Raw genomic sequence first — 17524 nt, 5'->3', positions numbered from 1 at the left:
AAAAAATTACTGTTTCAGCACCTTTCGAGTTCAACAAATCGATCAGTTATCAATGGTCTGCGACAAAGTCAAGAAACGAGAGTAAGAACATGCACATCATTGATAAGGAATGTATCATCCTTCACTACTACACCACCACCGTACTCTTCTACTTCAACGACGTCTTCTGCAAATTCAACTACTATGGATAACTCGATCACAGTTATGGCCAAACCGCAAACCGAAGCACCAAGAGCCATCCACTTGGATACTATACAATCAACATCACCATATCACTTTTACGAAAACGAGATAATTGAGAAGTATGCCTCGCAGCCTGTTAATGCGAGCACCCTTCGGCAATTTATATTTTTTGGTCGACAAATGAATACCGATCGTCTGCTTAAGTCAGGCAATTGGGTACGCGATGAGCTATTGGTTCGTTTAGCACATCGCATTAGAGATTTTCAACAATTACCCTTCTTTGTCGGTACTAATCCTCACATTGAGTACGTTTACAAACTCTATTGGGGAGCTTTCAAATCAATCCGCGCCTTTCCAGCTATTAAAACGCATGAAGACAATTTAGAATTTTGTCAGCTCCTACAAAATTTGTTAGAGGATGGGCTGTTGGTGTTGCCGCGACTGGCACAAGGCATAGGCGAAAGTGCCCGCTTTTACCAGAACCCTGAACAGAAAGATTTAGATCTGTTTTTGAATAGAATATTGAGGTCGTACGTTTCAAGAAGGGTCATCGCAGAACAGCACTTGGCTTTGACAGAAGCGTGTGAACATCAGTGGGATCTGCACACAGGGTTTGGAGATGGTTATGTAGGGATTATATTCGTTCATTGTTCAGCCTCAGATATACTAAAAAGGGCACAACAGTTAGTGTTCCAAAATGTACATCGGTACCATACAGGCGACAACGTTTGTCAGATGATACCGCCAAAAATTGATGTAGCTATACAGAATAATACACCGATAAATGAAAGCCAGAATGGTGAAATTCTGTTCGCTTACGTGAGTAGTTTGATGAGCAGTATCTATGCAAAACGTATACTGATGTTGTTTTCATTAGGTGCCTGAGCAATTAGAGCGCATTCTATACGAATTATTAGACAATGCGGTGCGATTTACCATGCTGAAACACCCTGACGGAAACTACCCTCCTATTAAAGTAACTGTCAGTGCCAATGAGTCCGATGTTTATTTTAGAGTGTCCGATCAGGGCGGTGGCATAAGCTCACAACGCTTTGAACAACTTTGGTCCTATCAATCACGGTCACAGATGGGAGAGTTTAATGAGATGAAGCAAGTTTCGAAAGTACCAGTAGCTATTGATGACAGAGTAAGCCAGGCTTCCGAAATGGGCCATCGACATTTAGGCTTGGGACTAACAATGAGCCGTATATACGCTGAATATTGGGGAGGTGAACTACAAGTGATACCAATGGATGGATTCGGAACAGATGCATATGTGCGTATTCCACGACTAGGTACCAACGCTGAAAACTTAGGCATCAGTCACCAGTCCGAACACCCAGATTTTTACGATAATGTAAAATCAAAATATACCATTTACAATTCTTCAAAAGTACCTAAACAACATAACAAAAAGAGGCCACTAGCGACTTCAGAAAAATCCAAGCACAGCAATGCAGCATCGATAGTACGTACTAACGATGTTTTGGCAAGGAAACAGGTTCTATCTTCTGTAGCATCAAAGTCTACCTTACCGAAACAGCAGCATCTGTATAATAATATGTTAACACATTCATATAATGGGAATGGCTGGAGTGAAAGCCGAATGATCAGATCATAGATACAAAAGAATCCAAGTAGTATTATGATATATTATGCCTGTATTCTTTTAAATCTAAACACTCATATGCCCTGCTTCAAATATGCTCAATTGATCGTTAGCAGTATCAACTAGAAGAAAGTAATCAAAGACAGGACAAAGTGGTGATTGACTCTTTAGGCTTTGTCGTTATCAACCATTTCCGCGTACATTTTTCTTTAATTATGTCATCAATAGAGATGAAAAGATTCAGTCTTATGCAATTAGATCTGTATTGTTCGCGCCGTCCTTTTCTTATAACCAGCTATATGTGGTTATGCAAGAGCTAAAGCTTGTAAAAGTGTTCAAATATTTTCGGCCCGCGTTAAAGTAAGCATAAACTAAGGATGCTAACAAACTGTACGTCAAAAATCGTCCTGAACAAGATGGCTCTTACAGTTCCCTAAATTTCCAATAAACAATAAAGTGACTCAAAGCATATTATCATAAACAGCAGTCTATGATACCTAAATTCAAACGCTAAAGGCTGCCAATACCTTTCAACCATGACCTACTTGGTAGAGGTTGCTTTGGATGAACTGTAATAAAAAGATAAGAATGTAATTGCATAAAGCTTTCATCTGAAGAATAGTGAAATTGCTGGACACCTGTATGTCTCTAGGAATGATGATATGTCTCATCAATCTTGTCGCTATACAAAAAAAAATAACTGGTTTTTCTTTATGTGTTTTCTTCTTTTACTAAAGGCAACTTTTTAATATAAGGTTTTTCCCGTTTTTAAATTCATATATATAAGATTTGAAACCACTGTATGAATTAACAAGAAAAAATGATTGCATACCTGAACTGATACATAGACATATACTGTCAAGAGGTACATCCTTCCCCGTAAATGTTGTCATAGTGATGAGCAGAAAGAATATAAACTTCTATATCCATTATATAGAGTTGGCCGTTCCGTCTTTGGTCATCGAATGGAAATGGAAGAAAAGCATTTTTTGGAACCAATTGAATTCTATGCGCAGTACAGAATAATTATGATTGCACAATGAAAGGCTCACAGTTAAGTAACCTTTCTTCACAGAATTACATCATTTGCAGCGTCAATTGATATGCTATGAATGATTAATTGAAAAAGTTGTTTTTTAAGGCTTTTCGATCAATATGTAGATCGACCGATTGGCGTGTTACTTATTTTGAACATGGTCTAATAAGAGTTCGCTAATCACGATCTAGATCTGCGCGTTCTGTCTAACTGCATTATGATTATTTCGCTCAAAGGCATATCTGATTTTCATTTTATTCGTTGTGGGTTAATTGCGTCGCATGTTTAATAATGATAAATAAATAAATGGCATAAGCGTAACCGTAGGTGAAGAAAATGAATTTATAGAAAGCTCAATGAGGTATTTGAATATCATTGGTATTTCTGCTAGAGTCAGTGGGCATTTGCATGTAAGGTGATTGAAATTGTTGGCTTATTGGAAGCGGAACGGGTGTAGTAGTAGTAGTGAAAGAGCTAGAAGTAGGTGTTACTGTGTCGGTAGAAACCGCTGATGAGCCATTTAAAATATAGTTTACTTCATTGTTGCTATTGCTACTGAGCTTTTGCTTATCAAAATAACTGTTCCATTCATCAATATCAAACGACATTGGTACACTCCAAAAAGCAGAAGTATTTGGATCGAATGGATTAGACTCGGCAATATTGTCATTGCTGTTTGTCTGCTCGAGTTTTTGCGGTTGTTGTTGGTGGGTATAGCACTGGGTAGTTTTAGGCGACTGGCCATTATAAATAGAGACAGATGGAATGTTGAAATCACTACTGATCGACCTATCATCAAATGTAATAACGCTGCTTACGCCTCCGTCATTTACGGTAGAATGTAATCGTTCTCTGTAATATTCCTCTTCGATCTGTTGTTGTCCTTTAACATTGTTATCTAATATTATCTTATCTTCTGGTTCCGGAGAATTTGGAACAGCAATGGATGCTGGCTGGTGAAAAACATCATTTCTTCGCAATTTGATATAACTTTCATCAACGCAATCCAGATCAATGTCTCGTAATCCGGCGAGAGCGCCCAATATATTACAATGCCGTGCAGACGTTGTCCATGTTTTTTCAACTTCGTCCATAGCGTGCATAATTTTATTGATGCTGATTTTTGCTTCAAATGCAAACATGGAATCTGTAGATGCTGCGTTATGAATGAAGATAATGCCTGCTGTGAACATGAAAAAAAGTGTATAGTTGTTAACATTTTTTAGACGTCCTTCATTCATCAATGATTCAGTTATGTCAAGAATTTTGTTCGCAGCAAAGGTACAAATAGAGGCGGATGGGAATATGGAAGGAGCGGTTGCTTGGCGAGGACCGGGTATAAATGGACGATGTGTCAATATTGAAGTTGTATAAAATAGCATATGAAGTTGACATACTTCTAAAGCAGGTGCTGGCGCTTTTTCGTTCAATCTAGTGTTTGGAGGATGGTATTGAAGGTCTGCTGGTAAGTTTGACAGCCAACTGTTCAGTCTTTTGTCTAATTTGGAGACGATGATGTCTGCAGAAGGCATAGCTGCTAATTGTTTTCGGCCTCTCACCATGTATAAGTCCCTGATAACGTCCCCCAACCGTTCGCATATTCGAATCAAATGATGGAAATTTTCCATAGTGCGAGGTGTTCGAGTTATGTCATCGTCATCATTTTCACTGGGGTAAGGCGTGTCATAATCTCTGTCATCTATCATGGGGGAGCGACCATGCATTGCGCTGGACAATCGATCTAACACGAAACAACAATAAAACACTCGTTTTCTCTCTTCTTTTTCACTGGGGGTCAAATTCCAATGATCACAATTTCTATGGAGCCCTAGATTTTGAGACATCCGAATTGCCTACAAGAAATAAAAGTATCGGGAGGAAAAAAGTTAACGTTCATTTTTTTTTTTTCCAGTGCTGCCTTTGTCATCTATTTTTCAGTATATTGCCAAATATTTACCATGCCGCTGTATAGCCAACCTCTCGTGGGTTTAAGTGCGCCATTTTGGTGGCTGCTCATCAATAATAACGACTGAACAGTATAAACTCTGAAACTGTCCCATTCCAAATCTAGCAACAGTCGTGCTCTTTCGAAGAATATATCACCCGCTGTATCAGCTTTTAAAGGATCAGCCCGAACTCGTACATCTGACGATATGCGTGAAGCAACTGCATAAATTGCATTCAGCAAGAGCGCTGGTGGGTTTGCCTTTCTATCATCCTGGAGAGACTGTAGAAAAGACTGTTTATGTAACAGCGGTAACAGAGGATAAAAATTGTTAAAGTAGAGCTCAAGTAGATGATCCGACAGATCTTTTGGTGGTAATTCGTAAGGGTTTATCATCACAGTACGATATCCTCTGTCTTCAAGGCCTGTGTCTATTCTCCGTTTTCCATTACTACTGTTGTTCTTAGCTATGTAATCTTTTGAATTGAAATGAAAAGCTCGATTCTGTAGGCTTTTACTTGTCTTTAACATATAGAAGCCAGAAGATCCTCCATAATATCGAAGCTGTCCACTCTCATCAATTGATAAATTCCCTAAACTCTTTGAATAGTCCGAATCACTGTTGTTATCTTTTGCTGTAACAGATGGACGTGATGTTGATGGATCAGGTGACAGCCGTAATAAACCACTACATGTGTTATAATCTGGAATTCTTTCTCGAAAGATTGGACGAGGGCGAACCAATTCTCCATAAGCCGTTTCGAGTGGTGAATTTAACTCATTTAAAATTGCTTGGGAGTGTGGATCATCCTCTTGTATAATGCTGTTGAGCAGAGCCTCCAGTCTATGCAATCTGCCTTCTACAGCCTCTATATAACCTTTAGGTGGACCTCTCTAAAATGTAGAGATAGTATCGTCAATAGACTCTATCAACACTTACAACGTTCTACAATTCTGTATATCCTAAATACCAACCTTTTTTGTTGTTTCCTTGTATAGACAAGCGATGTTCAAAGTTTCACAATTTCTACAGATAGGAATTCCGCCATCACATTTTACTTTTTTCTTACGGCATGGATCACTAAAAATACAGGACACAGCTGCCTTATGATTAACTTGCTCACATGCTTAAAGCGACTAGCCATTCGTCTCTCATACATTTCATGCGATGTTTTATATTCTAATATTTTTTTACCTACCAAGCTTTACTGACCCTCTGCCTCTTGTTCGGTTCCAAATCACCGGTCATTTGATTATACAGTAACCTGAGCACTTATGTCAACAAGTCAAAAGTTATATAAGTCTTAAACTGTTATTGAAGAAAGAAACGTTCGGCGTAAAAGAACAACAAGATGAAAAAGAAAAAGGAAATATCAACTGGGGACCTCTCTGCCCCCTTTATCGCATCTTGACGATCAACCACATCGAATTAGAATGAGATGTGGTTTTTTAACCTGCGCTGAGAGCTCCGAAAATGTGGGGTGAATGCTATCTATTGGTGTTACAAAAGATGCCTGTAAGCAAGTTTTAACTGGAAATCATATAATAATTCATTTGTCATATTAAATGTATGATTCACAAAACGTCTTATAAAATTAAACAAGCTGAGATTGGGAAAACTAGTGTAATTCAGGCCTGCAAGACCCAATATTTGTCAAAGATTTGAAACAGCTAGACGGTGAGTTTCTAAAAATGTAAAGCCTTATCTACTGAAGAATGGAAGCTTACTATATAAAATGAACTGTGTATGATTATAAGCGTACGTTCACTATGTAGCTTTGGCTTTTGAAGAGTGATATCATAGTGAGTTTCAAGTTCGCCTTTTTTTCAACACAATTGTCGCCCTGTCTCAAAACAGATGAGTTTATGATCATTGACTACCTTCTTCATCCCGACTTAGAATTCTTTAAGATTTTTCTTGAATGTCTCCAAGGTTCTACAGACTTTGCTGCTACAGCTGCTTTATCTATGTTCACCATCGTTCTAAACATCGATATTCTCTATAAATTTTTGTCACGGCCTTTGTTCATCAAAGCAATTACTTTGTATATTCTCTTTGCCAGGGTGGGGCGGAGGCTGTCAAAGGCTTTGATGTTATCCTCGTTGAAGCCTTTGATTTTTTATATAGATCAACCAAAGGCTCGTATTCGAATCACTGTGAAACTCAAAAAACTGTACTGGGATTGAAAAGACTACTTAATGTAAAAAAGATCAGATTAATGACTACTAACTTAATTACTTCAATAATGAATAGAGGGATGTTTCTTTCACATGAACCTGCAGGTATGAAAATTCAAGTCCACATGTAGTGTTCGCTGTTGAGATTTCCTGATTAGATGTGTTCAATGTACCAGGTTGGTTTGCAAAGGCAAGCTTCTTGCTAAGCCTTTCATAGACAAATGCCATAGAGAAACCAACACAAATTCATGCTTATTACTGCTGCCTGTTTCGTCGGATGCTATCACATATATGCACATGTTCCATCTCAAGTGTATTATATAGAATGGTATACAGAAATAGGTGCTTCAATTGAATGCACTTGTCCAAATATACCTTGCTTGAGTATCTTAATGAGCGATCAAGTCCAAGCAACTGTCAACGAATATGAGTCACAGCCTGCATCCTCATCTTAATTGTCAATAAGCAATATTAGTTCAGACAAAGTAGTGCGGACAATCGAAAAAAAAAAAGACAAAGGCGAATAGCTTTTTTTCTATTCTCAAGGATAAAAATTTATAGAAAGCAATTAAACATCTTACTTCTACTGTGAGAGTTGCTCACTCGTCTTTGAATGGTTCGAAAAAGAAAATAAATGGTAAGCATATTACTACTATTCTAATAGCTGCACAAAAACCACAATAAATCAACCAAGCGAATAAATCACTTTTATAAATTAACAATTATCATTACTTCTTCTAGCCTCCTAAGACTTCATTAGAAATCGTCGAATTAGATGTTCTTTTTATGGTTCTTTTTTTGCGCTGCTGTATTTATATTCAGTAAAGTAAATTTTTTTTTTTAAAGAAAAAGAATTGGTTCGAAGCAGCTACCTGATGCACAGTTTAAACAATAGAACATTGCTTATTGAAGACTGAACGTTGGATTATTTAAAGGTTCATTTGTTGCGTTATGAAAATCAGTAATTCACATCAAGTTGAGGCTTTGTTTAATAGTAAGTATTGTTCACACTCTTTGATCAAAAAAATTGACTGCTTCTGTATTGTAATTGTGTTCTTCATCCAATCTTTTCATTCCATGTCACTTTTAAACGCCTGACTGTCTATTTCTACTCATAACGCATACAATTGCCATCCTAGGTTAGCGGTGCAAGGTCTTTGCACTCGAAATGACAACTGCTGTATCAGCAAAGGAGTTTCTATTCGATTATTAATTAGTCAGCAGCAAACAATAGCGTCAAATGGTTAATCTTGTGTTTTGGACAAGTAAACTACTGATAACCAAATTGGGGCACTTGGCTTTCTATTTGAGATCTCGCCGCCGTTCTAGCTTTTAGACATCTACAGAGAAAAGCCGCAAGATTGATACTGAAGAAGACTGATTCAGCGCCATCTTGGACACATTAAACATGGTACGTCTGTAAGAGCTGATTTGCCCCACAAAAAAAGACCTATAGCATACGCGGTATTCTCTTTAATTTTTGTTTGCTATAGTTATTGTAATTCTTTAGCGCTTCGTCTAGATGACTCTGCCGTTTGAATCTGTACAATGTTTTACTTTCGCTGACCGTACTTAGTCTTCTTTATCCACACTGCGATACGTATTTGACTGCATAAATTCTCCCAAATTATGCGACAAATTTATTTTCAATTATGGGCAGCTTTTTCAAATTCAGGCGATGTTTACTATTTTCGGACGAGTAAGACTTGGTTTTCGGATATTTAGCTTACGTTTTTTAAATGAAGTAAAAATAGGACTGACAAAAACTTCAGTTTGGAGACGAATAGGAATTTATGTCTAGACTTTTTACCTGTAGTGACCTAAATCGAGCCGTGTTTGCTAGGTAATTCTTTTTAAGCTGCTGACATCCTGCTGGTCTTTCTTGTTTAACCAAATCGACAACGATATCGTCATCATATTCAAAGATGCATTAACATCCCGCTGTCAGACAGTCTGGCGTTCTTTGCGTGACAAACAACCTGTTCCCTGGAAGCCTTTGATATCGACAGCACCGAAGGTGGAATAGCAGAGGCTGCAAAGTTCTGAGGCGTTTTATTCGCTGGATATTAAAATAATCAAGCTCACGACAGTATTCGAATATATGAAGTTTTCACTAATTATTACAGGCAAAAAGCCTAACATTATTTCCTATTCGTCTCAAATTGAACTTTTTTGTCTAATTTATTTTATTTTTTTCATCCAAAAAATTAAGCTAAACATCTGGCGAATAAGTTTTATTTCATCCAAAAAAATTACATCGTAGAAATGCTGTATTTAACTTTTCAAAGTGCGATATTATTTTAGGAAAGAGTGTAAATTACGCACATACACTATGCAAGCGTTTGTCGACAACGCTTTTTTTGAAAACAATTTTATCAGCTGAATGTAAGATTTGCTTATAAACAGTGGCAATAGACAAAACGCTGCAGAAATAAGGTATCAGTGATATTGGCGTACACTGAATTTATGTAGGATGAAGCGATATGAATAGAATGGTTTAATGCAGCTTTTTAATTAGGAGCTGTCGTCTAAAACTCATGTCTGCGGGTTATTTTATTTTCCGTCAAGATGAGGATAATTTATACGGAATGGGAACAAAACTTAAGGTTAGGATAGAAAGTGGCAAACAGACGATAACTTTGGTGGAGCTCAGAGACCATTTAAAAGAACGACACAAACAGTACGTTCTATGCATGTTCTGTACCAGTTGTAATTTCTTAAAGTGGCAAATAATCATTTAAACTGAAACGAGATCAAAAAGGAATGTGTGTGTTTGTATGTGATTACTAGTAATGTTGTATTTTAATTTCCTGCTTGTTTTAATTTTTCTAAAGAAATATCTTTTTGATAGCCTCCCCCTCTTTCTTTTTTCTGCTTAGTATTGTCGAAGCAACTAATTCTAATACTGCGATAACACCTCCTTTTTCGCTGTCTACACCTTAAACAAAAACAAACCGCATTTCATCCACCTCCTGTTCCTTCGCCATTATTATATTTTTAATTTGAATTTTATTCTATCTCTCACTCTCTCTCTCTCTTCCACCTCAACCCCCTTTTTTTTACAACTTTTTTTTATTATAAACTTGGTGTATAATTCATGACTGAATTGATCAGCAACGTCAAGAGAAAGTCTGACAGACGAAGTGGGATGGTGCATTCCTTTGGGATACCCGCCAACGGAGGAATAGTCAGTAGAGCGGTCACCGCTGCTGCTGCCAACATAAAACGAACGTCTCAGCAGATACCGTCAGGTAGAGCATCAAAGCATTATTCAGTCTCACTGTTCTATTCAATGGCCACCGAACAAGATAGCGAAATTGAAGACGAACTGGCTCGAGGTAATTTATTATTGGATAAAAATATCAGAATTTTTTTTTTTTTGCCAATATGTTCATATAATTCTGTTGTTCTAGTGCAGAAATCATTACGCGAATTGAAAGCAGATATCTCAGCACAGTCCAAAAATAATTTTTTATTAGAAAAGGATGTCAGGTTTTTAGACTCCAGAATAGCTCTGCTTATTCAAAATAGAATGGCTGTGGATGATGTAAGTATGTTTCATTTGGAAAAGGGGCAACCAAAAGTCCAGATCAAAAGTGCATTGAACAGTTGTACAATCATGTTATTAGCAAAATGATATATCATCTCAGCTGGACGACCATGACGAGAGGAATATGGAACACCATTTGGACGATAGAAAATTACAGCATTATAGTCATTTGTTTTTCTTACTGCAGAACGAACCAGGCTATATCGCTTCCTTATGCCGACTGGTAAATTTATCAGAAATTGACACTTTATTGCAAACAGTCATGTTCACCTTATATGGTAATCAATACGAAAGCAGAGAAGAGAATTTACTGTTGACGATGTTTCAGGTAGAGAGAGAGATCACAATAAACGCGTTTTGCAAAGGAAATAGAGGGATATAAAGGCTCAATGTCTTCTTTATAAATAAGAATGTTTTGGCAGCACAATTTGAATCCACGGTTGAGTTTGGATCGCTTTTACGGGCAAACACACCAGTGTCAAGGATGCTCATGACTTATACCCGTCGAGGACCTGGACAGTCCTATTTAAAGTCGGTGCTTTCAGAAAAAATTAATGAACTGATAGAGAAGAAAGATATGAATTTCCAAATTAATCCATTGAAGGTAAAAGTGACAATCAGACGGATGACCTGTTATTTATCTAACATTGACTCTTTTTTGTAGGTGTATGATGAGATTATTACGGAAAAGCTAAGTAAAGAAGGCACTCTGCCACCCAATTTGAGTAAAAGTGTCACACCCGAAATAGCAGCGGCCAACCCCGAAGTGCAGGCGATCATTGAGCCACGCTTAACCAAGCTCATCGAAGTCGCCAATGAATTCCTAACGACCATCATCCGTTCTTTAAACAATATACCCTATGGCATTCGTTGGATCTGCAAGCAAATAAGGTCATTGACAAAAAGAAAATATCCTCAGGCTACGGAGACAGCCATCTCCTCGCTTATAGGAGGATTCTTCTTCTTACGTTTCGTCAATCCAGCTATTGTCACCCCACAAGCTTATATGTTGATTGATTCCTATCCAAGTAGTAATCCCAGAACAACTCTGACACTTGTAAAGATTTTCCAGAAAAAAGTGACACTGAATCAACGCGTTTTTCACGGTATCCTTTTCAAACAGCTCACTCAATCTAATTTCTATTCTTCTTCTTGACACAGATTGCAAAACTCTTACAGAATTTAGCTAACAAGCCGACTTACGCCAAAGAAGCATATATGATACCCACCAATCGGTTTGTAGAAGAAAACAAGCAAAGAATTCAAAAATTTCTAAACGATATTTGCGAAGTAAGCGATTTTTACGAATCCTTAGAGATGGACCAATACATGGCTCTATCTCGCAAGGACATCTTTATTTCTATCACGCCCAACGAAATGTACAGCACACAGGCATTGTTATCGCAGCATATTCAGAAAATTGCGCCTGAGCCAATGCATCGATTGAGAATCTTACTTCAGGATTTAGGTCCTGTGCCTCCACAGATACCACGGCAAGCCAATCGGCCCGTCCAACTACCTCTCTACAGCCGTTGGGAAAGAGGCCCTGTGATGGGCCTGCAGCAGCAACAACAGGACACAGCGCTTATTCTTACCACACCGGAGAATAATATCACTCAAAACGATCTGCTTTACATGGAAACAAAATCGATTTTTGTGCAAATTCTGCGGTCGATGCCACACATCTTAAAAATGTGCACTACGAGTTCGTCTCATCTGGACCTTATACGCGTTTCTGAAGCAGCTGGTACTGCGAAGGATGCGCTCCTGGTGAGTAAAGGAATAAAAGTACAATCCATGCTTCAAGAATTGGAAGAAGCGGGTGTCGTGAGCCGGAAAAACCACTATGAGCTACTTGTGCAGGAGATAAAACAAGAGCTTATCCATCTCGGCGATCTGAAAGAACGTGTCAAAGTAGAAGTGGAGTCGTTACAGCAGGTGTTCAGAACCATTCAAGATCACAACAACTATCTACAAAGTCAATTAGAGACCTACAAAGCATATCTGCAAAATGTACGAATGCAAAGTGCGGGTGGAAGTGGTGGCAAAGGCGGAGGATCCACGAGCAAAGTTGTGCCTGGGTTCTCTACCACCAAGGCGCCATCGTCTGAAATAGCAACGTTTGAACAATCACAAAATTATCAACCCCATCATCATGCGCAACAGCAGTCGCAACAGCAACAGCAGCAGCATCATGATCACCATCATATGCAAGGCGGTTTAGATATGGATATAGCAAATGGTGGTGGTGCCGGCATGGGTAGTAATTTAAATACACCTAGCATCAATGGGAAGAATATAAACTCGAACTATCATAGTAAAAAGAAATCAAATAATGGCCCCTTCAAGTTTTCACATCAGCAGTTAGAAAAAGATGGAATTATCTTGGATTCCGAAGTACCAAATCATAGAAGAGCCAATATTTATTTAATGATTCAGTCGCCTATCATGGGAACCTTCATTATTTCTTTACATTATAAAGGAAGAGAAAAACCAATATTGGAGATTGACCTAAAATTAGACGACTTGTTAGAGAAGGTAAATTGATAAACAAACATATAAAGATGTGTGTATGTCTGTGTGTATGTTGTGCGCTATGTATGGCTAGGAACACGTGGAGCATCATTTATCTAACCCCTTTGCCTTTATTTTTTTTTTTTTCCTTTTTGGACAACATAGCAAAAAGAGCATGTGAAATCATTGGACTTGGAATATGTAAAACTGAATGTAGCCAAAACGATTCAACTAATTAATAAGTCATTCAAGGTGAAAAGCAAGTAGGTTGGGCAGCCAATAATAATACAAGTACAAGGGCATATTTTTGCTTCTGATTAAGTATATTTACGTAATTATCCTCTAATGCTTATATGGACAAGTGATATCTTTATTAAATACTACACTATTGTATGCAAGGCTCGTTTTATACGAAGCAGTAATTTCTCAATATCTCTGGAAGAGCAAATGTTCTTTTTTTTAAAATTCAAATGACTTTATTTATACAATTCGGATGATGATACACTAGTATTTCATGGGAGGTTTTAATACATAATATTGCATTCGAAGTGAAGAATAACGGGAAAAAAGTGGGTTTATTATCTGTCTATTTTTTATTTGGAAGATTTTTCCTCAAGAGATTCAATGAGGCTATTGACTTGGTCGACAGTAGGAATGTAATAAAGTGCTTCAGTTTGTTTCTTGCCAACGGTGCTGGTGATGGCTTGAGGAATTTCATTTAAGAGAGAGAATACAACCTCATCCGTCTTTCCGTCTCCAACACACAAAATAAAGTCAATAGATGAAAGATCAAGGTCTTTCAGAATATTACGGACAGCTGTTGATTTATCAATAGAAGAAGGACGAAGTTCCAATGTCTTATTTCCAAGCACAATCTAGACGGGTAAATGATGGAAAAAAGGTGGACTCAGTTAGTATTCCTACAGGTCGTGAAGTTCATATTGTCACACTCTCTTTTCTCCCATTCAGAACACAAAATACTTACGGAAAGGGCCATATGACTCAACAGTTTCTCTAGATTGACTTGCAATTCTGTAGCTTGCCATGAACCAAATTCAGGATCAGCGTTACGGTAATGCCAGGTTAAATTGATTTCCTTTTCTTCAATAAAAGAGCCAGGAGTACGTTCTGTATAATGTTGGAAAAGAGGACGAATTGTTTCCTTCCAACTGGGATCTACTTGTTCAACGAGACAATACCATTTATTGTCTTCTTCCTTGATCAATTTGTTTTCATTCGATGCGTTTACAGGACTGATGCTATCTCTAATGTTGGCAGGATGCTTATAGAAGCAACCATGTTCAGCAGAAAGACCGACGCCAGTGGAATCGAACCAGCTATCCAGATGATGACGAGAACGGCCAGACAAGATGTAGACATAGGTATTAGGTTGTTCAGCCAAAGTCTTCAAATGATCCAATACAGTGCGAGAAGGTTTGGCAAATTCGGGTAACTTGTGAGTAGTAGTGAGTGTACCATCGTAATCCAACAAGATCAACTTCTTCTTCTTGGCTTCTCGGTACTTTTGAATGACAACCTTTGTATCTAATTGAGGAATAGACATACGTTGACCAAATTCTTCGCTGACACGTCTCAATTCATTGACGAAACTGACGCCCCAATAAGCAGCGGTGTATTTAGTAACATAACGATATAGCTTTTGATGGTTGGCTTTGCGAAGATCGTTGGGCATTGTGACGGCTTCATGAATAGCGTTAGCCAATTCTTCAGTGTTCCAGGGGTTGACGATAATAGAACCGTTCAACGACTGAGCAGCACCAGCAAATTCAGAAAGGATCAAGACACCATGCTTTTCTTGCTGAGAAGAGATGTATTCATAAGATACCAAATTCATACCGTCACGAGTAGAAGAGACAAGACACACGTCAGCGGCAGCATACAACGCGACTAATTCATCAAATGGCAAGGAACGATGCATGAAATGGATAGGAACGAATTCAACAGTACCATATTGACCATTGATACGGCCCACAAGCTCGTTGATAGTGCTTCTCAAATGCTGGTATTCTTCAACATCTTCACGAGAAGGAATAGCAAGTTGCACAAGGACGACCTTACCGACCCACTCAGGATGTTGACTCAAGAAAACTTCCATAGCGTGCATCTTTTGAGGCACACCCTTGATATAATCGAGACGATCAACACCAACAATCACTTTACAATCACCAAATCTTTGTTTAAGTTGCTGAATACGGTTTTGAATCTTTGTTTCTTTTAGAGCATCTGTGAACTTTTCGGGGTCAATACCGATAGGGAAAGTTCCGACATGAATATATCTTCCTTCAAATTCCACACCATTTGGCATAGTAGATAGTCCCAATATACGAGTACATGAAGACAAGAAGTGACGAGCATAGTCATATGTATGGAAACCAAGAAGATCACTTTCTAAAACACCCAATAAGATTTCTTTACGAACAGGCAAGATTCTACGTCGATATTGAAAATGAGTAGGTGTTATAGCGCAATGTGGATAAAAATTCCTTTACTATGCTTTTCATCTGAGTTAATTTTTTCCTTACCTGTAAATTTCACTACTGGGAAAAGGCGTATGCAAAAACCAACCAATCTTGATATTCTTCTTGGTCATCTTTCTGAGCAAACTAGGAAGCAACATCAGATGATAATCTTGAATCCAGACAAGGTCACCATCTTCAACAATTCTGTCAATAGCTTCGGCAAACAAAGTGTTTACTCTTTGGTAAGCATCCCACCATTCTTCATTGAAAGAGATTTCCCCTGGATGATAATGGAAGAGAGGCCAAAGAATACTAACAAACGGCGATGTCAGATATGTGTATGCTTAATAAGAAACAAATAGTTCGTTTATGTACGAAGTGTCATGCCCCCTACACTGTTTAAAGCCCTGTTTCACTTTTCTCTTAAAATTGTTTTCCGCTTTAGATTACTTACCTGTTGGAGAAACCATTATAATGCAAATCGGCCAATTCATTATCGACAAAGACAGGCATGGTAGAGGTTTCTTTGAGCAATCTATCTTCAAGATCTTTCTTTTCATCAGCAGGAACATCCAAACCTGGAAAAATGAATGAAAAAAAAAAATACAAAAAGGGTACGGTTATAAGAAAGCAATTTTACTATAATCGTCTCTGTCTTTATATGCCCTTTCTCTCTGCTTACCTGGCCAACCAATCCAAGTGAAAGACATCATCTTTTTCAAACCACTCAAAGCAGCAACCAAACCACCAGAAGACATTTTGAATTCATATCTTCCACTATCTTTATTCTTACTGACGGTAACAGGTAATCTGTTGGATACTACTAATAAGCGAAGATTCTTTTCATCTTTGTTTCCTGTATTATCTGCTGCCATTTTTTGTGCTAAACGTTGCATAATATCAGTAAATGACACGTTAGAGAACTGTCATCTTTGTCACTGTTTAAACATGTAGTGTAGCAAAAATAGTTCGAAACTTACTGTTAGATTATTTATAAAGAGTTCAAAATAAATCAAAAAAGGAAAAGGTCAGGTATCAAGTATGGAAGGTGTGGTTTTTTTTTTATAAGGGAAAAAAAAAGAAAAGGATAGAAAGATATTGGAAAAAGGGATCAGTTGACATAAAAGAAAGGAAAGCCCTTATGAACTTTCGGTTGGTGACTGTGGATGTTTTGTATTGTATATTCAGCCCGAAAATGACATATTCGACGAATTTTCCATGAATCTCATAATCCGTCTGTGTGTTGTGCGTGTTCTGTGAGTGTTTCTCTTTTTTTCACTCACTGTCTCTCTATTGCTCGCTTGGTAAAGGGTCATCGTGTTCTTTCCTGTTCTTTATCGGCTTTTGAATTGGGGGTTTTTTTTTTTGTGCATTTTCGCATTGACGATATGATTACGTAGTTACCGTTTTGCACCTGTTGTAAACAACTTAGCAAAAAAGCGAAAGGACTTACCAACGTCTTGAAATACAAGAAAGCATGGGTAGCCATATAAGCATATTTCTGGTCCGATAATGTTGTGCGTCAATGCAAGACTTTGGAAAACACGCTAATAAGGTTCGATTGAAAGTCAAGGAAACGAAAATAAAGCCCATTCGAAACTGTGCACTACAAATGCCGGGTTTCAGATTCAGAATAGAAAAGATGCCAAACGAGGAGGGGTCAGTTTCTACTCCCGCTTAAAAAGCATATCATCATTAGATAAAGGTTTCGTTCCAACACGACTCTTTGTGAATTTAATAATGGTTATTGCTCTACGAATACATACACCTATCTAATGACCTACATGCGTAGTTCCAGAAAATAGTTTTTCGACTGATATCCAACCAATAAAATATCGAAAATTATGAAGGCCATTATAAAGCTGTTTCTGTGAAGGATGATAACAGTTCACCTGGTTTTTTTCTATTCGCGTTCCCGCATAAGATTTCTCTTTCGTTTTTTTTTTCGGTATTTAGTGTAATTTAAGCCACAGCAACAAAATATAATTCATTACGGCACTTGAATCGAATATAGTCATAAGGAGTGTAA

At 37.8% G+C, this 17524-nt stretch overlaps 5 protein-coding genes across 5 annotated transcripts; 3 read left to right on the top strand and 2 right to left on the bottom strand.

Moving 5' to 3' along the window:
* Positions 1 to 363: 363 nt before the first annotated feature.
* BDF20DRAFT_821295 (uncharacterized protein) lies at positions 364 to 1804 on the top strand (the record flags this gene model as incomplete). Its single annotated transcript, XM_053077606.1, has 3 exons — positions 364 to 1002; positions 1061 to 1651; positions 1709 to 1804. 3 exons carry the CDS (start codon positions 364 to 366, stop codon positions 1802 to 1804), a joined length of 1326 nt encoding a protein of 441 aa, XP_052935561.1.
* Positions 1805 to 3090: 1286 nt separating this feature from the next.
* Positions 3091 to 6208, bottom strand: BDF20DRAFT_873958 (fungal-specific transcription factor domain-containing protein). The gene is made up of 4 exons (XM_053081240.1): positions 5973 to 6208; positions 5749 to 5854; positions 4786 to 5667; positions 3091 to 4681 (listed from the first exon to the last, which is right to left on the bottom strand). The coding sequence occupies exons 1-4, from the start codon at positions 6020 to 6022 to the stop codon at positions 3182 to 3184; spliced, it is 2538 nt and encodes an 845-aa protein (XP_052935560.1). The 5' UTR covers positions 6023 to 6208; the 3' UTR covers positions 3091 to 3181.
* A 39-nt stretch (positions 6209 to 6247) lies between these two features.
* Positions 6248 to 6960, top strand: BDF20DRAFT_941764 (uncharacterized protein; the record flags this gene model as incomplete). Its single annotated transcript, XM_053084800.1, has 2 exons — positions 6248 to 6289; positions 6550 to 6960. The coding sequence occupies 2 exons, from the start codon at positions 6248 to 6250 to the stop codon at positions 6958 to 6960; spliced, it is 453 nt and encodes a 150-aa protein (XP_052935559.1).
* Positions 6961 to 9719: 2759 nt separating this feature from the next.
* On the top strand, positions 9720 to 13454 carry BDF20DRAFT_873954 (Rho GTPase activation protein). Its single transcript, XM_053081239.1, has 7 exons — positions 9720 to 10289; positions 10365 to 10498; positions 10581 to 10829; positions 10911 to 11105; positions 11166 to 11558; positions 11663 to 13039; positions 13181 to 13454. Exons 1-7 carry the CDS (start codon positions 10049 to 10051, stop codon positions 13280 to 13282), a joined length of 2691 nt encoding a protein of 896 aa, XP_052935558.1. The 5' UTR covers positions 9720 to 10048; the 3' UTR covers positions 13283 to 13454.
* Positions 13455 to 16498, bottom strand: BDF20DRAFT_873948 (glycosyltransferase family 20-domain-containing protein). The gene is made up of 6 exons (XM_053081238.1): positions 16476 to 16498; positions 16178 to 16425; positions 15950 to 16073; positions 15559 to 15807; positions 14001 to 15465; positions 13455 to 13890 (listed from the first exon to the last, which is right to left on the bottom strand). Exons 2-6 carry the CDS (start codon positions 16389 to 16391, stop codon positions 13609 to 13611), a joined length of 2334 nt encoding a protein of 777 aa, XP_052935557.1. The 5' UTR covers positions 16392 to 16425; positions 16476 to 16498; the 3' UTR covers positions 13455 to 13608.
* Positions 16499 to 17524: the final 1026 nt, after the last annotated feature.

The sequence above is a fragment of the Mycotypha africana genome (genome assembly GCF_025528875.1).
Source record: "Mycotypha africana strain NRRL 2978 chromosome Unknown BDF20scaffold_6, whole genome shotgun sequence".
Lineage (NCBI taxonomy): Eukaryota > Fungi > Mucoromycota > Mucoromycetes > Mucorales > Mycotyphaceae > Mycotypha > Mycotypha africana.
The sequence above is the reverse complement of the archived record's forward strand: the minus strand, read 5'-3'. Positions and strand labels throughout refer to the sequence as shown.